The sequence below is a fragment of the Ursus americanus genome, chromosome 12, assembly GCF_024610735.1.
Source record: "Ursus americanus isolate L20-20 chromosome 12, mUrsAme1.1.p, whole genome shotgun sequence".
Taxonomy (NCBI): domain Eukaryota; kingdom Metazoa; phylum Chordata; class Mammalia; order Carnivora; family Ursidae; genus Ursus; species Ursus americanus.
Window position 1 is genome coordinate 20,005,088 of NC_142138.1, and position 21,795 is coordinate 20,026,882.

At 42.6% G+C, this 21,795-nt stretch overlaps 1 protein-coding gene across 1 annotated transcript in view; it reads left to right on the forward strand.

Moving 5' to 3' along the window:
* The window catches only part of ROR1 (ROR family WNT receptor 1), a 388,801-nt gene that overhangs the window by 217,981 nt on the left and 149,025 nt on the right, over positions 1-21,795 (forward strand). The window contains exon 2 of the mRNA XM_045802165.2: positions 176-247. Coding sequence (XP_045658121.2) covers positions 176-247 — 72 coding nt within the window. The remainder of the gene's footprint in view (positions 1-175; positions 248-21,795) is intronic.

Genomic DNA, 21,795 nt, shown 5'->3' on the forward strand with positions numbered 1-21,795 from the left:
GCCTCTGCCTGGCGAGCAGAGCCCCGTTGCAGCTTAATAAGTTATGGGATTGCAGAGGTCTCTCTCAGAAGGCAGGGCCTTTGGAAATCTCCTGTAATGCTTCTAACAGCCCATAAGTTACTTATATATTTAATATCACCCTTGTCTTTCTCCCCTCCCTTCTTTTTCTTTCCAGAAACAGAGTTGTCAGTCACTGCTGAGTTAGTGCCTACCTCATCGTGGAACATTTCAAGTGAACTCGACAAAGGTACACAATGGGGATGCACAGGGGAGGTGGGGGGTGGGGGGGGAGGCGTGAAACTCCATTTTTGATCCTGGCATTGCCTTCTTTGAAATCAACTGCTTCTTAGATCATTAGAAGGAGGTGGGGGCCAAAATAAATGCCTTGCTTACTTTGTGATTATTTAACATTTAATTACTTGGAATTCTATTATTTCTGGAAAGGTTCCCCCCCACCCTTTCCTTTCCCTTCTTCCTCTAAAATGTTCCATATGGTAAAAACGCTTCAAGATGTGAAATAGGGTTGTTTCTGACCTTCCTGACACTGCATCTAGTGGATCTTATTTAGGGGATTTGATTCTGCCTGAGCCAGGATTGATCAGAGCTGTTTGCTGGGTGACCTTTTACAGTGAGTATTTGATGTGCTTGCAGGGTTCAGGGCAGAGTATTCGGAATGTTTGTAATTGCCTGTGCGTACAGATGGCAGCTTCCTGTGCACACGTGGGGAACAGGTCCCTGCTCTGAAGTTGTTGTATTAATTAAGCTCCGCCATATGCTAAGCACTGGCTGCTCCATAGAGGTCCTGTGTCCTGGAATGGTAAATCGTGACACATTCAAAGCCCCTGCATCTGGCTCATGCTAGCCTTCCAGGCTTGCTTCTCTTTATTCCCCTTTGTGTCCCTTTATGCATCTCTAGTGAAATTTCTATTTCTTCTTATATACCCTGTGCTTTTCTTCCTCTCTGTTTTTGCCTAAACTATTCTTTCTACCCGAATCACCCCTTTTTCCTTGCCAGTAACCATTCTCTCCCTTCTGCATGCCACAAATTACTTATCCTTCAAGACCAAGAACAAATTCTATATTAGCCAGTCTTATCTAATCCCTCAGCAGGAAGTGGCCTTTCCTTCTTCAGAACTTCCATAGCTCTTTCCCCTGTTCTTCTCTCAGCGTTTTCTGTGTTATATCATGGTGATTTATATACCTGTCTTTCTCATTCTGAAGCCTGAAGGTTCCTTGTGAGTAGGATTGCCAGCGTGTTCTTGTTCTTTGTCTTTGTCTCCCTCACAAAATCTAGCGCAGACTCTTGTTCATAGGAAATCCTCAATAAACATGTGTGGAATAATGAGTCACAACTTCTCTCAGGCCATGTACATGGATGAGCACATCTGTCTATATATGTGCAAATACATTCAACAAACGTATTGAGTTTCTGCTTTAGTTCAGGAGTGATTCTAGGTTCTGGGATTATAGTGATAAAAGCTCAAAAATCGTTGTACTTTATGACAGATGCCTTTTATAATCAGCTCTCTTTGTCAGGTCATGTGGTCACTGGGAGTTGTATTTTCTCTCTGAAGAGGGAGAACCTTATAAAACAGCAATAGGCAAAGTTATGTTGATGGTTATACTTTATTAGGCATTTCAGGGTGGCAGGATGACGTGAGATATCTTTTCACCTTAAATAAAAGGACGTTTAGGATAATTTTCTCTTGTCAATTTTATTTTGGACATTCTTTTTCTTTTCTTTTTTTTTTTTTTTTGAAGATCTTATTTATTTATTTAACAGAGAGAGAGAGAGACAGCCAGCGAGAGAGGGAACACAGGCAGGGGGAGTGGGAGAGGAAGAAGCAGGCTCCCAGCGGAGGAGCCTGATGTGGGGCTCGATCCCAGGACTCTGGGATCACGCCCTGAGCCGATGGCAGACGCTTAATGACTGAGCCACCCAGGCGCCCCTGGACATTCTTTTTCTAATTTAGGATTAAAACAGGGACTGTATGTTATTCCTCTCCATGTCCAGCACCAGGCACAATGCCTAGGAGGCAGTAGATTTTCAACAAATGTCTATGAATTTATTTTAATGTGAAAGAAGACGTAAAGCACACTAAATGTTCCCTCAGTGCCTACTCTGTGACAGGCGCTTTGCTAGGTGCTTTCAAGAATGTGACCATAACTGGCAAGCTCCTTATGGCACCAACAGGACAGATTATATCATTATATCATTGTACACTACGTGTTGTCAATCAGGTCCCAGTTATGACTATAAAAGGACATCAGTTATGTGCTAAAAAGGCAGCAGAGCCACCAGTCAAGAGCTGAGGCTGCCAGACTTCGAATTTCTACCAGACCAGCACTGCAATTAGCAGTAGGTGCCCTTTAAGAAAGAAGTAGCGTCGATAGTTGTGAACCTACTTGCTAAAAAGCTGGACTAAGGCCCCAAACTTTCTGTTTGTTCAGCATGACCTTCCAGAGGGCATGAATGGCTTTCCAGAGATTCTTGGTGTCATATTTCTCGAGAAGATAATTAGTGTATGGCCTTTCATTCCCACTTCGAATAAGAAAGAAAGCTGATTAATTCTTTCATTCATTGATCAAATCTTTTTTGCTTCCTACTCCGGTCTGGGCACTGTCTGAAAAATTAGTATTGAAAGGTGAATTAGACAAAGGTCTCCGTCCTCCATGAACACAGAGCCAGGTGGAAAAGACTGATATCTCAATGTATAAATCAAAGCCTTCTGGTCATTTTGATAGATTGGGCTGTCAAGGGACATTCCCCCCTAATTACACAGAGATGCTGGTGGAAGGATACAATGAAAAAAAAAATTCACTGACAGGCTGGCACCCAAAAAGGAGAAATCTCCAGGTACCAGAAGAGCAAACCTCCATGGTAGAGTAATGATCAGCAAGAAGGAATTAAATAAAAGGTTTTATAAAAATATGGGAAATGTGCATGGTTCTCGGGGGCTAGAGTTTCAGTATCCCATGGAGACGAGAACTGATGCCATAGGAAACAAACTCACTCCTTAGGCTGTCAGTGAGGAATGACTGGACCGAGCATGAAAGGAAGACAATTCTACTGAGGACGTGGTGTGGAAGTCTATGAAACACCCTGGGCTGATGGGGTCACTCGGGGGAAATACAAGCCCCAACCTGTGTTACATAGGGCTTAGGGTTGGAGTTCTTCTCAGGTCATACACAAGCTACAAACCAAGAAGAGAATGTAAAAACTTGGTCTGGAATTCATTAAACTCTGAGACCCTAACAGGGGACAGCCTAAAACCCGGTCTCAAAATGTCTCAACATACCAGGGCCTGTGGCGCTCCCACCGAAAACAAAATTTTAAGAATGAGAACCACTCAATAACAACAGCAAATTCCTACTAATGTTAAGTTCACTTTTAAAAAGTATAGTACGTGCAAGAGAAGAATAAAAGAAGCCCTCTGTTAGCAAGAGTCAGTAGACAAAACACACGGAGAAGCTCATACCTTAGGAACTAAAGACAATAGACTGATTCGAGAGAGAATATATGTTTAAAATGTTTCATGGGAAGAATAAATAAATAAAATGTCTCATGGTGAAGAGGAAATAGAAACCATAGGGCAAGTACAGGATAATATGATTTTAAAAAAAGGAGATTTTAAAAGAACCAAGTAGAAATTCTAGAAATGAAAAACAGAGTTTTGGAAATGAAAAACTCATCAAATGGGTCGAACAGTGCATGCATTCGGCTGAAGAGAGAAATGGTGAACTGGAAGATAGATTTGAGATAACATGGTGGTTAAGAGAATGAACTCTGGGGCTGAGATGACTAAGTTTGAATCTGTGATCTACTTGCTACCTACATTCTGTGTGACTTTGGGCAAGCCACTCAACCTATCTGTGCTTTGGTCTTCTCGCTTGTAAGATGAGATAACAAAAGTAATGACCTCATCTGGTTGTTGTGAAAATTGACCTGGCTAGCAAATCTGATAAACTAATCAGAGAGTAAGAAGTAACAGCTGTTTTTGGTTAATACGATTATGACTTTGGGCTTTCTAGTAAAAAAAAAAAAAAAAAAAAGTCATAGGTACTTTGGCAGGCGCATAGGGAAAGCATATTTTAGAGATTTTAGATCCTGTTCAATCAGCCCATGTCCGCAGTTTTTCCATTCTGGCCTTCCACACATGAATGTTCACCCACACCAGCACCACGCTTCTTAGCTTGATAAACAAGGTTCTCCATGGTCTTACCCCTGCTGACTCGTCCCACCTCATCCCTACCCCTGTACTTTAATACTCCATTTGTTTCAACAACCTGCCTCTAATTCCCTGAATGTATCGCTCTACTTTTGGTCTCTGAGCCTTTGTTCATGGAATTTCTTCTGACTGTATGGCCTTTAACCTTGTTCTCTTCCTGGTTAACTCCTTCTTTACTTAAGTACCGCCTTAAGCATTTCCTTAGTGCTCCTAATGAGCATGGTGCTGAATAAGATTGGCAGCATCCCTGCTTTGCTGGACCTTGCATGAGAGAGAGAGAGAGAGACAATGAATGAATCCTTTTATCAATCCCATTGACCATGAACAGTGCCCCCAAATACTTCATATGTGGGGTACTGTATCACCCTATGTCTACCCTGATCAGAGTCCTTACCATGCTCTATTGAAATTATCTATTTTGTGCCTGCCTTTTTAAAGCCAGGGACTCTCATCTATTGGTATGCTCTTATTGCCCAACACAATGCCTGGTGTATAGTAGGAAACATGGTACTGAATTGTTTGGGTTCCTTTCCCAGCTATGCCAATTCATAGCTGCTGTAAGTGAATACCTACTATGTGCGAGGCACTGGCTTAGCATGTTGCACGCATCATTCGAATTCATACCACCTTGTATGGGAGAAGAGATAGGCCACTGAGGCTCATCAGGCTTGAAGGAGTTGACTGAGGGTCCCAGAAGTGAGGGGCCATGCCAGGATCCCCACCAAGGCCTCCAGACCAAGTCTAGGGATCCAAGTTCAACATGGCGGCTGATGACACTGCCTCCGATGCATTCCTATCCCCTCGTCCTGTGGGCCACGTTCTGTCACATGCAGGAGCGGTAACATAAGCCCCATCAGCTGGTGTTCTTTAATGCCTTTCTTTTCACCCAGCTGTTCCATTCCACCCATCAACCCCACCCTGGTTCCCCAGCCTCACTCAGGTCCTGTTTTTCTGTTAAATGAGTCCGGTCAGTGGCATTAAACAGTTACCTGTTTATCCTTTCCAACAGGAAATGAAATTGAAAAGAGACAAGGCCACCCAGGAAGAGCCGTTGAAAGCTACTATTGATGGAGCATGGGGGTAATTTCTGAATCAAATGCTTCAGAACCAAGTACCTCCTAAAATAAATGGATCTACAGGGGTCCAACCTCAGTTTCCCCATGGGGGTTTTGGGATGGGGTGTGATGAGGGCCTCTTTAGCCTTCTTCCATTTTCAGTCACATGAGGTCTCAGAGGTTCTCTGTAGAAAGCCGAATGTTTTTTTTGGAGAAAGGGCTGGAAATTGCACCCGTAGGTAGCAGAAAGGGAGGGAGCCTCCTACTTAAAAAAATACCGAGGCTTGCTTCCAACTTCAAATAATTCTCTGTGCTGACAGACTGATTTGGGGGTATTTTTGTCCTGCCTTGCTTTTTAAAATGGAGACCTGGCTTTACTAGCTTAGAGCTTACTCATAGTAGGGAGGTGCACAGTGTGGTTCTTATGAGCGTGAGCTCTGGAGTTATTATGACTCTGAGCTTCCTTTCACTCACCTCTGCAGTGGAGGCATTTGAATCTATCACCTAAGACTTTTCCTGGCTAACAAACGCATCTGTGGGCCTCACTTGCATGTTGTGCCAAAGACATCTGATTGCATCGTTATAATAGACAGATACTTACATGCTGGCCTCAGTCCCTTAGCGCACCTCTTCCTTGAGAGCTTGACTGTCAAGATCTGTGACCAGGTTCTCTGGTTCAGGAATGGTTGCTTCCTCTTGTCCCCTTTCTCTGTTACTCAATTTGTCCTTGGCACTTAAGGAGTCTATTGAAATGATATTGACTGGCCTGTAGCATGGAGCTTAATTCCCACATAGCCCAAATGGGGTAGCTGGATCCTTTTCTTGTGCCCCTGGTTGTATGGATTTGGAGCAGTGGCAGTGGGTGAAGGAGCAACATAAGGAAGGACTGCATCAGGAGTCTGGGTGCTTGGCAGGCTAAAGAACAGTCTTCCTAGGACTGGGGTCTTTGAGATCTTATCCATTCAGTGTCCCATCTTCAAAACTGATAGCTGGTTGGAAGAATTCCTGGTGGAATTCCTGGGGTAGCTCTGTGATGTTTAAGACAGCTCCAATTCAGTAGGTGTTGGTCTTGTTGGGGAGGAAGACCTTCCTCTGCCCTTCGAGGTCCTTCGACCTGGACTTAGAATCAAATTGACATGAGACAGAATAACAAGAGAAAATCAAAGTTAATGGGCATATGTATGGGGAATCCACACAAAAACAATGAGGCAATACGAAGCTTGTCTGAGCTAAGGAGAGAGGTAGTTCCTTAGGTAAAGGGGAGTTTCTGTTCTTAGCTCTATTCCAGTTGCAGGCTCTCCTTTCCAATGTAAATTTGGGCAGTTGAGAATCAGGAAAAGAGCCTTTCCTGTTTCTGCTGGGTTTTGATTACCTTTAATTCAAAATAATGCTCATGCCAAAGTGGCCCATCCTGGAGCAGCCTGCCCTTGCCCCTACAGCCTCAAGCAACACCTTCCTCATATTGGTAGTAGCATTTTCTTCAAAGGACAGTTACCATCTTGCCACTATCAACAATAGAAGCACTTAGAGCCTCGGTAGCCTCATTTGGAAAATGGCAGAGGGAACATGAACTCCAAAGGGTCCCTATAAGAGTGAAATAAAGTATGAAGCCCCATCCCAGTCTCCAATACAGATGGGTACTTGTTTCTGGTAGTTCTCGTGCTTCCCATTCCTCCTTCTCATTCTCAAGGGGAGGGAAGTATGATTTGGGAAAGAGCACTTGACAAGGAGCATAGATTCTAGACCCAACTCAACTTTACCACCAGGTCAGTGATTTGTCAGTTAAGTTCTGGGCCTCAATGTTCTCATCTGTAAAGAGGGAGCTATCAGTCCTTGTTCTGGCTGCCTTACTCATTATGAGGCTCCAGTGTTGCACAGTCTAGTGCAGTAGCCACCAGCCACCTGTGGCTATGGAACACTTGAAATGTGGCCAGTACAAGGTGAGATGTAGTGTAACTGTAAAACACTCACTGGATTTCAAAGGCTTGATATGATAAAAGAACTTAAAATATCTCATTAATAATTTTCATATTGACTACCTGTTGAAATGATCATTTTTCATGTATTGAATTAAGTGAGATATATCGTAAAATTACTTTTATCGAATCCTTTTGAATGTCGCTACTAGCCGATTCAAAATCACACATGATGGTTGCAAGTGTGGCTTGTGTCATATTTCTATTAAAAGATGCTGCTCTAGGGGCGCCTGGGTGGCACAGCGGTTAAGTGTTTGCCTTCGGCTCAGGGCGTGATCCCGGCGTTATGGGATCGAGCCCCACATCAGGCTCCTCCGCTATGAGCCTGCTTCTTCCTCTCCCACTCCCCCTGCTTGTGTTCCCTCTCTCGCTGGCTGTCTCTATCTCTGTCAAATAAATAAATAAAATCTTGAAAAAAAAAAAAAAAACGTGCTGCTCTAATGAAACAACAGCTGAAATCTTAGGGAAATCTCGACCCTGTGTTTCCTCCTCAGAGCATGAGGCGATGTACTCGTGCCCATTCCAGCTTTAAGATTCTAAGAACTACTTTTTGTGAAAAGAAATTTTCTAAAACAGATTCTGTGTCTGCATATAATGCTTTATAATATCTACATGTAAGGGATTATCATTACTGATTATAATCTGATCATTAACTCTCAAAAAAGACAATATTTTAGGGGCACCCGGGTGGCTCAGTTGGTTAAGCTACTGCCTTGGGCTCAGGTCAGGATCCCAGCGTCCTGGGATTGAGTCCCGCATAGGGCTTCCTGCTCCACGGGGGGCCTGCTTCTCCTGCTCCCACTGCTTGTGCTCTTCTGCTCTCTCGTTCTGTCAAAAAAGACAATATTTTGAGTAATGTGGTTTTTGTGGAAAAAAACTTTGCAGGTTAGAAATCTGAAACACAGGGGGCGCCTGGGTGGCTCAGTCAGTTAAGCGACTGCCTTCAGCTGAGGTCATGATCCCAGGGTCCTGGGATCGAGTCCTGCATCAGGCTCCGCACTCGGGTGGGGAGTCTGCTTCTCCCTCTGCCTCTGCTCCTCCCTCCTGCTCACTCTCTCTCCTGCTCTCCCTCTCTCAAGCCAATAGATAAAATCTTAAAAAAAAAAAAAAAAAAAGAAAGAAAAGAAATCTGAAGCACAAAGGGGTTATAATTTGATAATGGTGACATAAAGGACAGCAGCAGAATCACAGAGCTGTGCAGGAATCACAGCTTTGGGGCAATAGTTGTGCACATTCAAACAGGGTCCTATGATCCAGCATCGCCTCTCTCTCTCAAACCCCGCCTGTGCTGTCTGTGCTCCCGTGCTGGCTCTGCACACATGCACTCGCTTCCTTGAGATTTCCTCCAGCAAGCCAAGCTCTTCTCTTGACCAGGGGCCTTTGATCTGCTGTTTCTTCTACCCAAAATCCTCTTTCCCTTTTCAGATATTGGCACGATTGTCATCCACACGGATTAAGTTCTTCCTGACCCTCCAAAGTTAGTCTCCACTGTTAGTTTCCTTTTTCCTTTATGGCAATTAAAAAAAAAAAAAAAATCTAGTCCAGGGACGCCTGGGTGGCTCAGTCAGTTAAGCGTCTGCCTTCAACTCAGGTCATGATCCCAGGGTCCTGGAATCCAGCCCCACATTGAGCTCCTTGCTCAGAGGGGACTCTGCTTCTCCCTCTCCCTCTGCTGCTCCCCCTGCTTGTTCTCTCTTTTTGTCAAATAAATAAATTTTTTAAAAAATCTAGTCTAGTCTGGGAAGCAATGAGAAGAATACCTTCTTGATAGGAAAGCAGGGGAGCTTCTTGCCAGCTGTGCTGTGTCTGCTTTATCCCTTGCTAATTAGCAAGCCCTCGGTCCCTTGGCCTAGAACCCAGCATGGAAGCACGTGACGTGGAAATCAGTTCCCCTTCAACCAAGCGGTGCTCTCTAGGACTCTTGTTAATCCTCTTTACTTGGTAAGTCTATGCATTTTAGGGAAGGAACCTCTAAGATGAGGCCTGTGGAATTCTGTTATAAAGTATAGGAAAATGCCCCTAGATGGTCAATCTTGCTTCTTCAAAACCTGCTCCGAGGGGAGGGGCTTGCCTGTGGGCACCTCCACAGGAGCAGAGGGTCAGCCTCACCACTCAGTGGTCTTTCCAGCTCCAGCTTTTGGCCCCAGCCCCTCCCATGAGCCCTCCCGTCTCCTCCTCCATGGGCTGCTGTCAGTAGGGCATTCAGCTTAAGGCGATGAGGCCCTAGGGTGTTCCACAAAAGGCCAGATTGGCTGTGTGAGGAGCACAGAGCTCCCTGCTCCCCGCAACCACCGCCCAGTAGAGAGAGAGGAGCAAGCAAACAAGCCTGGAAATGTTTATGCTCCTGTTTTTACCATTTAGAATCGGGATAGAGATTTATCTACCTCCTATCATGGGTCTCAGATTCCTTACTCCCTTGGTACCATTTTCGGTAGTTGTTGGCTAAGACCAGGCACAATCTTGGAGGCATAAATAATCAGGAGGCAGCAGAGAGTTTCTTGATTTGCTCAGGCCATCCTTTTCCTTTCCTGCATGTCTTTTAGTTTGAATTTAAACCTGCCTGCTGAGGGAACCTCCTGTTCACCCACTTTAGAAATGGCTTTGGAGTGTGGCCTCCAGGTGCTTCTAGAACTTCGGACTGTGGTCCTGCTCACAGAGATCATAGGCCTTTCTAATCTTGGGCCTATGGCTTTGGTGAAGCTTTGCTCAAAGATGCACAGGGACTTTTGGACTTAGAGGACTTTTGGCTAAGGACAGGAGAAGAGAGATCATATGAGGTGCTTTGCCGTCTGGCTCCTGCCTTAGCCCCCAGTGATCCGGCCCCTCTGCTCCTGCTTGCTCTGCTCTAGAACCAAACTACTCTTTGTCTCCCACCTTATTTCAGGCCTCTGTGTAAACTTTGGTGTTTGCTATGTTGTGAGTACCCATCTCAACCTTTTATTATCCTTATAGACCCAGTTCAGACCTCAGCTCTGTAGTCAGCAACTTCCATAATATTCTTTAACAAGTGATTTAACCAGGTACAGAAGTTTGGGACTTTCTCCATTTCTGTCCTTAATTTTCTGAGGTAGTGTAGAGAGGAACTGGGTTTGGAGGGGGAAGTCCTTGGTGTATATGTAAGCTTTATGGCTTACTCAGGTTCTTGAAAATTGAATTTTAGTTTAGTGGGTTTTTTCTTCTTTTTTTTCATCTGTTAAGAGAATACCAGTCTTCCATGATTGTTGTGAGTACTGAATGTAATGACACGTAAGACAGCCGAGGTCAGGTTCCAGCCCTGATTAAATATAGAGATAGATACTGATATTAATATTGACAAAAATTTTTTTTAGGTCTGAATGAGTTGGCGTAACTCCATCACTTCTTTTGTATGGCCATCAGGAGTAATACCTCCTTGCTTCATGAACTATTAAGAGCTACCATCTATCAAGAGCTTTTCATATGCCATAAGTCATGTTAAATGATTCCCATGCATTTTCACACTTAATCCTCATAATTCTAAGAGATAGTGCATCCATTTTACAGATGAGAAAAAAACAAGCCTTTGAGAAATGGCATGGGCTGAATAGTGCCCCCCCAGCACAAATATGTCCATGTCCTAATCCCCAGAACCTATGAATTTTACCTTATTTGGAAAAAGGGTATTTGCAGATGTAAAGTAATTAATTAAATTAAGGATTTTGAGAAGAGATTACCTTGCATTATCTGGGTGTGACTTAGATGCCTACAAGTGTCCTCATAAGACAAAGGCTGAGGGAGATTTCATGCAAACCCACAGAGGAGAGGGTGTTGTGAAGACCGAAGCAGAGACTGAGGAGATGTGGCCACAAGCCCAGGAATGCTAGGACACCCCCCAGAAACTGGAAAAGGCAAGGAATGGATTCCCCCTAGAGCCCCTGGAGGGAGCATGGTCCCGAGGCTTTGAGCCTCAGAATGGTGAGAGGATCAATTTCTGTTGTTTTAAGCCACCAAGTCTGTAGCAATTTGTTACAGCAACATCGGGAAACTGATAAAAGCAATTTCAGCAGTTTGCCCAAAGTCCCAACCCAGGGAAGCCAAATTCAAACTCATGTCCTTGACCAATATACTATATTGCCTCCAACTGAATTGAAATTTGTAATCGGGGGCGTCTGGGTGGCTCAGTCAGTTAAGCGTCCAACTCTTGATTTCGGCTCAGGTCGTGGTCCCAGAGTCGTGAGATGCAGCCCTGAGTTGGACTCCGTGCTGAGTGTGGAACCTGCTTAAGATTCTCTTTCCCTCTGCCCCACCCTTCACACACATGCTCTCTCTAAAAAATAGATATATTTTTGTAATAAAATGCCTTAGATTCATTTACTCGACAAATGCTTGAGTGCCCATAGCAGACAAATCCTCTACTCGTGGCTGAAGATGCAGTAATGAACAAGACAGAAACAGTCTACAATTTAGCAGAAGAGAGAGACTTTAACAATGAATTTCACATACACACATACACTAGAAATCATCTAATTTTAGCAGTGATGGGTGATTTAAAGGAGAAGTGTGAAAACATACCTGTATGAAAACAGCCTGTTACCCTGCAACAAAGGATTCTCACATCCTCCTGGCTAGGCCTAGCCACCTGAGGTAGGGGTCAGCCCTTCATTTTCTTGACCTGTCTCCTGGGAACTTCCAGGCCCACAACGCCGTTTTAGCCCTCCTGAGTTTGTAGGAGAAGTTAGTCTACAAACGGGGCAGTCCCTTATTGGGATATGGACCTGCAACAGGAGAAAGGCTTTCCGCAGGCGGTGAGCTCTGCAACCCATTACAGACATCATTATGAGGCAGTGGAGTGTGGGGAAACTGTTTTTAGACAAGGTTGGAAAATTTTGCATTCCTGTGCCAGGCAAGATTTCCTGTAGAGCCATGAGAAGCTCACTAATCATCTCTTTAGTTCCAAGCGATATTACTTCAGGGCAGTTCCTGTCAAGGCCCCATGCTTAAATAGCTCTTAGCCTGGGTTTATTCCATCAAATGCTTCATTTGCTTTGAAAAAAGCTCCGAGACTTAGCTGGTCCAGCAGCTTAAGAAGTTCAACTCACCCCATGCCTCGGAGGGCTCCGCTCTCTGCCCCCAATTGCTGCAACTAAGCTGAACTTATTTTCTGACCATTTTCTGCATATGATTCCATTTTATGTGGACCCTAAGTCAGACCTGACCAACACCAGCCACTGGAATATGCTTGTGCAGAATTCAGAATGACTTGTAAGATTTTTCAGTTGGTCGTTACTTGTCTTCTGAACTCAGAAAGCCATGTTTTCCCGGAGATCTTGCCCAGATCTCTCATTTCAATTTTTTCTCCAACATTTATATTCACTCGTTCACTCAGCAGATATTTAGTGAATGCCAACTGTGTGCCAGGCACTGCACTAAAGATGCAGTGGTAAAAACACAGAATCCCTCTCTTACAAACCTCACGTTATGGTAGAGTTAGCAAATCTCTGTGTGAAAAGTGCTGTTACAGCTAATACTTCCTGAATGCCTGTTTTATCCCAGGTGCTATACTAGACACTTTGAATCATAACATCATCCCATTAAATGTGCCGTAAAAACCCCGTGAGGTAGGTCGTATTGTGTCTATTTTATAGCTGGGAAAACAAGCTTACAGAGGTGAAGTGACTCAGCTAGTAAATGGCAGTGCCAGGATTCAAATCCAGGTTTTTATGACTACAAAGTCCATACTCTCAATGATTACCTGATTCTAAAATAATAATCCATGTGTATAGGGAGAGAAGAAAGAATGGGGTTATAAGCTTTTTAACTTATAGACTGTTTTTTCCGGAAGAAAATATTCTTAATCACCCTTACGTGAGTTTTTTTTTAATTTGTGTTTTCCTTCTAATTTCTTCATTTTCTTCAGTAAATATTCTATACCCTTATATCAGATAAAATGTAAGTAAAATACATAAGGAAATAAGAAAACTCATATATATCCCCAAAGAATTGGAGACAGATACTCGAACAAATTCATGGACACGCATGTTCATAGAAGCACTATGTATAATAGCCAGGAGGCAGAAACAGCCCAAATGTCCTTTAGAATTGACAGACACATTGTGATATATACATACGATGGAATTTTATTCGGCCATAAAAAGGAACAGTGTACTGATACATGCTCCAATGTGGGTGAACCTCAAAAATGTTATACTGAGCGAAGGAAGCCAGGTACAGAAAGTCCCATGTAAAAAATATTCATAATAGTTAAATGTACGGAGAGACAGAGAGTAGAGGTTGCTAGGGACCGGGGTGAGGGGAAATAGGGAGCAACTGGTTAATGGGTATGGGGTTTCATTTTGGGGTGATGGACATGTTTTGGAGCTGGGTAGAAGCGGTGGTTACATAATGTGAATGTCCTCAATGCCACCGAATTATTTCTTCACTTGAAAATGGCTCATTTCATGTTATGTGGATTTTGTCTGAATAAAACAAAAATAAGAAAACCCCAAATTGATAAAACAGACACACCGAGAAGCTTTTGTCCTGCTTTCCTCTGGTACCACTGGTTCTCTGAGGGCTATGCAGGTGGGCTTGACATCACCATGCTGAAACTGTGTTTACTTAGTGCTACTGCCCTAACCCGAGGCAGACCCCTGGCATGGCCACTGCCTGGCCAGTCACTTCATCTCTCGGAACTTCAGGGCGCTCACTTGTCATGCAGGAGTAATCGTGTCTGCAGAGAGCAGCGTCACATGCTAGCGTGATAAGGTGATGCTCTCTAAGCTGTGGACTGGATCTGCATATTCTTTTCTAGTCTTTGTTTTTACATCAAGAACCACTAGGTAGGGATCGGAAATCCTCTCCAACTGCTTACCAGGCATGTGTGTTACAAGAACTAGAAAACAGGTGGTAGAATCTTTGTACTGTGTTTTTAGAGACCTTAACTTTTTGTTGCTGTTGATATTGTTGTTTTTTATTTGTGGGTGTTTTGGTCTTGTTTCTTTACTTCATAATAAAGTTTGTTTGGGTAGCTAGGAATGTTTGGGCCGGGGAGCTGGGACGGGAAACAGTGCTACCACAGGGAAGACAACAGCTCAGAGGAAGCCTTCCTGCTGGCGATGGGCATCTCTCTGCTAACGATTCCCAGTGGGTATCAGGCCGACTATGACAATCTCAGCAAACTTCAGGCTGGGATGACAGGTAAATCCCAAGCAGACCTTGAGATGCTGACCTTGAAATGAGTGCCATTTAGGTGCTGATGACAGAGGGGTCTTGCATCAAGTCAGGGTCACCTTCTGTAGCCCGTCCCTCCCATGCTGCACAAACCTGCTACTTGTCTTGCTAAGAGAGAAATTTGGGGAACATTGGAGAACTCTTGAAAGACCACTTAAGAATCCAGCTAAACAGCTTTGGGTCCTTTAACCCAGGGTCAGTTGAAGCGGCCCCATTAACTCTTGTTTCAGGAAAACTAAGGTCTCCAGGAGACTTCTGTTAGGAAGTTGGGTTCAGCAGCTCAGATCTTTTGACGTGAGGTGGGCCTGGAGGGTCTTCTGTAACTTTCATTGGTATTTTCCTCAAAACTTTTTCTTCATCTAAAAAAATCTAGATTTGGGGTGCCTGGGTGGCTGAGTTGGTTAAGCATCTGACGCTTGATTTCGGCTCAGGTCATGATCTCTGGGTCGTGAGATGGAGCCCCATGTTGGGCGTGGAACCTCCTTGGGATTCTCTCTCTCTGTGCCCCTCCCTACCTCCCCCACCTCCACGCCCCCTCACCTCCGGCTAACGTTCGTGCTCATGCTCTCTCTAAAAAATAAAGATCTTTTAAAAATCTAGATTTAAAAATACTTTTGGAGCTCAGTGTATTTGTTGTAGAAAACCTAGAAAAAGCAATAAAACCAAAATTATATAGTCCCTGCTAACATGTACTCTTTTAGTCTTTTCTTATGCACATGTTTTTATATTTATATTTTACCAAAATGGAACCATATTGGGGCATTCTCTATTGTTAAAGAGCTCTTGTCTTTTCACAACATCACACACCTCTTTCTGTGTCATTAAATATTTTTAATGACATCATTTTTATTAGCCTTATTAAACATGTTCCATTGTAGGGGCATTTCTTAATTTTTTTAACCTATATCCTATGGTTGAAAAAGTTAGAATTATTCCAGTTTTTTGTTGTTATAAATAACACTGTGATGAAAATTGCTTTAAAGGGCCCAGGACAGACAGTACCTGGCCTCATGATGTTATCATAAACCTATCTGTGTATTTACAGTCCCTAGCAATAGGGCAGGAGAATGCACCATTCTGTTTCCCTTCACCAACAATAGGTATTGTCATTTTCTTAGGCATCGTCCATTTTAATTATTTTTTAAAGATTTTATTTGTTTATTTGAGAGAGAGAACACAAGTGGGGGTGGGGTGGGGCAGAGGGAGAGGGTATAGTACACTCCCTTCTGAGCAGGGAGCCCAAGGTGGGGCTGGATTCCAGGACCCTGGGATCAGGACCTGAGCCCCAGGCAGCCTCTTAACCAATTGAGCCACCCAGGCGTTCCAGTCATTGTCCATTTTAAAAGCAACAATGGCATGTTGTTATTTTAACTCCCATGTCTTTGATAACTAAGATTGAATTTTATTGGCCTTTAACAGCCATTATTTTTTCTCTAATGAATAGTCATTCTTTTCTTCCTCTATTCTACTACAGTTGGTGTATATATCTTTTCTTACTGATTTGAAATCTGCATTTAAAAAAACCAGTTTAACTTTTAATTTTGCTTATGACATGTGTTTTTATAACAAAGCAAACTTTTATTTTTATGAAATCAAATAAATCAGTCTTTTCTTTTATGATTTTTTACTTTGGTATCATGCTTAGAAAAGGCTTCCTTTCCCCAAGATGATGGAAGCCCGTTTTAGTTCCTTGAAGATATTATAAGTAAACACTTCCTTTCCAAAGTCTGGGTCAAATTGAGCAATATTTCCAGCCGTAGAGAGGGCAGGAAATTAATCTAGTGCCAGAGTCAACTGTTTCTCCACCACCTAGACTCAGAGTTATCTCCAAGTTGAATGACCCTTAGAGGATATATAATCCAACCTTCCAGCTGATACATGACTCTCTTCTTCCAAAAGTCTCATAAGTCCTGCATTAACCTTCTACATTAATGCTTTCTTTCTAATTAGAAAGCTTCTACATTAATGCTTTCTTTAGTAACATTACACAAGGCTAACCTGTTCTTCTCTTTGAGAAGTCCTGACTTTTGGATGGTCTTTCTCATGCTGAGCCAATTGGTCTTCATTCTCCCTCTCTCCGCTATGTCTACTCCTCCTTCTCAGAAAGTGGATAAAGGCTGTTCTTTGGACTTTGCGGTTATATCGGCCTGGGTTTCTCTTCTAGCACTCAGGAGCTATTATGCCCTTGAGTAAATTACTTAACCTATTTGAGCCCTGGTTTTATCGTGTATAAGATGGGGATTCAAAAATTCCTATTATTACACACTCTAATTTTGAGACAGACCGAGTTAAAAGAACATGATGCTTAGCAGCTGTGTGTGGTCATTTCAGACTTGACTATGACTTGAGGTTTTTTGGGTTTTTTTAGTTCAAAGCTTTGAAGGTGTGTATGCAGTATTTGAAGCAGTGACTTATAGCCTTATTTGTGATTAACAAAGAGAGCCAAATATGTCTAGATAAATTTGTAAGTACATTGAAAGGAAGCAAGAGTAAAAATCGGTGTCATAATATATTATTCCCAACAATCTGTTATGAAACTTGTTACACAGATGTGTTCTCATTTGTTCCTGTGTTGCTTTGAACTTTAGAATAAAATGATAAATGACCCCCAGGGGTCTTCTCTGTTCTTAGGTGGAGGACCTGGTGTGTGGACACCTAGACCTCAGGAATTTACTTCGAGGAATAGGGGAGATCATGCATGAGTGTGGTAGTGTGTTAGCAGTATGATATTGTTGCCCATGTAATCTCTTGCTCTGACTGAGCAGTTGCCATTCATTTCATTATTTTTCCTCCTAACCTGTTGTCCATGTTCCTCCCCCATAAAAGGGGGCCTCCTGGAGTGAGCACACTGCACTCCAGGGGGACTTGGACCATATAGGATGCATCAGGACCATCTCTGCCCTTGTTTTGCACTTTTTTTTCCACAACCAAAATTCTCAGCTTCTGGGTAGCATCATCTTATTGTTGACTTATGATGAACTTCTCGTTAACTAAACCTCCTGTGAGTTTCTCATAATTTTAGCCATTTACCTCTATCTCTCTTTTCTCATATTTGTGTAATTAATATCTTATATCCCACTACTCACTATACATTATTCCTATTATATTTCAACATGTTTGATTTATCATGTAAATAACATGATGCTGTCATTTAGTATACTCATGATCTCCCGACATTGTGTCCATATTAATTTTGCCCTCAGCTAGGACATTGGTGTGACTGTTGGCTAGAAAGCATGTAGATAGAACTCCTGTCCTGATGATATCTTGTCTTGTTGCCACTATGGAGAACTGCCTCTTGTACAAGTGTATATAGTTTCAATAATGTTTTTGAGGGTCCACAGGCCTATTTTAGCATCTTTCCATTTCTGTGAACTTTTTCAATGTAGTATTTGTATTTTGTCCCTATTTTGTCATTTGACAAGCATTTGTTGTGCTCTGTACTAGGCAGTGTGGTAGGTGCTGGGTACAGAAACAAATAATATGGGTCTGTCTTCAAGATGTTCACAGACTAGTGGGAAAACAGACTAAAAGAAGTAGGTGCACAAATAGAAGGAGTGGGAAAGTTGTGGATATGGCTTTATGAAAATGGTGACATTAGAGCTGGGTATTACAGATGCATAGGAATTTGCAGAGCAGGAAGCAGATCAATGACCCATCTGGCCATGCTTCAAATTCCCTCTCCTTAGACCATAAGAATGCCAAAATTGCATGCCCATTTTCTCTCATAGTTCCTGCCGTTCTTCTGCAAACAATATTTCTTTGTTCAGAGTTAGATTTCTATTATTGGCATTCTAAGATAAGCATTTGTCATCCATGAATGTTAAGAATAGAGAATATGCACCATCTTTCAGCTAGTGGACACTTCTAAGAAATAAATCGATCGTTGAATATCCTATATCACTCCTATGTCTTACCTCAGTACCAGTTTTGTGATCAGCAATAATTACAATAATATAATTGTGAACAATTATAGAGTACCTTACATATGCCAGGCACCATGAATGGTGCCTTATGTAGATTATCTCTTTCTACCATTAACAAAGAAGAGGTTCAAGCTCAGAGACTTTGAGTAACTAGCCTAACATCACACAACTCATGAAGCAGCAAAACTGTGATTTTGAACATTGGTCCCTCTGTCTCCAAAGCCTGGCCATTTACATTTCCTCATTCTGGCCAGTTGGTCAGTATACCCACTCATTCTCCTCTCAGGTCTTTACCCATTGATACTCCTCAATAGTTGCCCTTTTATTAGTCTGCTAAGATTATAAATACCACAGACTGCATGGCTGAAACAACAAATTTATTTCCTCACAGTTCTGGGGGCTGGAAAGTTCAAGATCAAGGTCTGGCAGGGAACTGTTGCTAGTGAGGATTCTCTTCCTGGCTTGCAGGTGGCTGCCTTCTCACTGTGTCATCACATGGTGAGGAGTGGGTGGAGAGAGGGAAAAAGAGAGAGAGAGAGCTTCCTCTTCTTATAAGGCCACCAATCCTATCAGATAAAGGCCTCACCCTTATGAGCTCTTTAAACCTTAATTATGTTCTGAAAGCCCTATCTCCAAATCCAACCACACTGGGAGTTAGGGCTTCACCACTAAATTCTGGGGAGACACAATTCAGTCCATAACACCCTCCTTAAAACATTTCATACCTTTTCACTTCTCCACACTTTTGTTCAAGCAGTTCCCCCAGCCTAAGCTTCCTGCCTTTCAAAATCCTTCCAGTTCTTGAAAACCCAACTCAAATGTCACTTCCCATGAAGCCTTCTCTGGCTTCCAATCGTATTGAGTTGCCTCTTCTTCTCCATAATAATAATACTTCGTATTTTGATTTAGCCCTTGTTGTACCCAGACTGCATTATAGCCTTCTTGAAAGCAGATATGCTGCCTAATGTGCTCCCTACTGATCTGGTCCTAATTCTGTTGGTACTCTGTAAAGGTATGACTTGAGTGATTGATTAGTTCTAAGGAATGGTGGAGGCAATTCGGTGGGTTTAGGCTGTAGAAGAGAAGACTACAAGAAGCTCTGTTGAAAGTGATGCTTTACAGAAGAAAGAAAAGATAGTTCTGTGTTCCCTGAGAGGTTTGAATTGAGACTGCCAATTAAGTTTCAAAGAAGCAGATTTCATGCCAATGTAGGGAAGACCTTTTTAATTAAAAAAGCAGGCGTATAACACTCATTGGTGATCAAGAGGTAAACTGTTGCTCTACACACATTATTTCTACTCCCACCTAGTTTTATAAAATCTGTTACAGATGAGAAAATCAAAGTTCCAAAAGGCTAAAGACCTAGTGTGAATTCATGTAGTTCATTGATCTCCTCTGCCCATTCCTTCATGAAGAAGCACTCTTCTTCTCCTTAAAGGTATTGAAGCAGGCTGCGTGACCATTTTCCAGGAATCCTAGATCAGGAATACCCTGGGGGTGTTGGTATAGTTAATATTTCTGTTTTCTTCCATCTCTCAAATCCTGTGGCTCAGAAATTCTCAGTCCCTGACATTGGTTTAATGGGAATAGACCTATAAAACCTATCTTCTGTCTTTTTTTGGAAAGATAGATTATAAAACTCTTAATAAGATTATTACAAATTAGGACGCCTGGGTGGCTCAGTCGGTTAAGCGTCTGCCTTTGGCTCAGGTCATGATCCCAGGGTCCTGGGATCAAGTCCCACATCAGGCTCCCTGCTCCACAGGGAGTCTGCTTCTCCCTTTACCTGCCACCTCCCTGCTTGTGTGCACTCTCTCTCTGTCATATGAATAAATAAAAATCTTTTTTAAAAAAGATTATTACAAATTATCATTACAGTAAATGTGTTATTGGTCCCATTAATTTATATTGATGAAGCTGTTTGGAGAACACAGCTTTGGAAATATTTATAACTAATAAAATTGACTTGATCCTAGCCAAGAGGGGCTACAGTTTCAAATAAGAGCACTCTATCTGAGGAAAAAATAATATGCACAAGTTGTCACCTGACTCCAGGAGTCAGATGGATGAGGTACTTAGCCTTGCTATCCTGATTGCATTCCATACTGAAGGTGGGTCCCTGTAGACTAAGCCCTCCCAGGATCAGCTTCTGGGGCAGGCAGCCAATGTCCTGAAGCAGCTGCCATTTTTCTTGGGTGATTCATGTGTGAAAGTGTCTCCTCCTTAAGAATCTGGGTCATCTTGTTCTTCTTCCCAGAGCCAGGCTCTTATCGGACCAGAAGCGTCTGCTCATACAAATGCATCCAAGTTGGAGAGTTTATGAATGATAACGATAGCTGTTCACTCCAAATACATAACTCTTTTGGTCTACGACATCTCATATTTGGCTATACTGCTATTTGTATTCAACAGAATTGGGCCTTAGAATCCTGAAGCTGGTGTACATTTTGGTGTAACTTTAGAAACTCTTCAAAAATGATCATTATCTCTCTCTTTTCCATTCAAATAGTTTATTTAACTCAGTATTTCACTTTCCTATTGTGAAGTCATAGCGTTGAATTTGAGCAACGCCTTTGTTCCTGTGTGTGCATGTGTTTTAAATAACATCTCTGCATGAGCTATGAAACTCTTTGTACTCTGTACCACCGCTACCCTCAACCCCTGGTCAGAGGGGAGGTGACAACATAGAATGAGCTTCCATGAATAGCCAAAAGCAGCTCAGTGTTGTTGTTGTTGTTGTTAGAGTTCTTCTTTGCACCTGCTTTGTTTTCCTAGGAAAACAAAGATATCCTCCTCTTCTTCCATTTTTATTATACAAAATACGTTGTTCCTGGTTGGAGGTGGAGAGAGGGAGGGAATGATATTTTTGAGTGTCTTACAATGTAGAAACGCCATCAAAACATTTGAATATGAAGTTGACACTACTTTGGGATCATTTAATCCCATCAGTCTCCAGACATCCCGTCAGTTTAACAGACATGACTCAGACAGGAGAATGAGTCACTTAATATCAAACAGTACTTTTGCGGTAGAGGTGAGACCAGACCCCATTCCCCTGTTGTCATTGCATAGCCTTAAAATATCACAGCTTTTAAGAAGTCTTCCAGAATTGTAATGGAGACCAGACTGCGTGATCTGCCCCATCAGGGCTTGAGGATGCTACCAGGGCGGTGTGCTTTTTGTTCCTTAATCACAGTCCTGTCGTAGACCTCAAGGATCTGGAACTCACAAAATGAAATCCTCAACTGACTACCATTGTTTTCTACACTCACCTTTCAAAGGCGAAGATGGGAAAGGATAAGACAATAAATAAGGGATTTATTTGAAAAAGCAATATCCTACATGATTCCACTTATGTACCTTGAATAGTCAAATTGGTAGAGACAGAAAGGAGGAAAGGTGGTTGCCAGGGGTTGAGGAG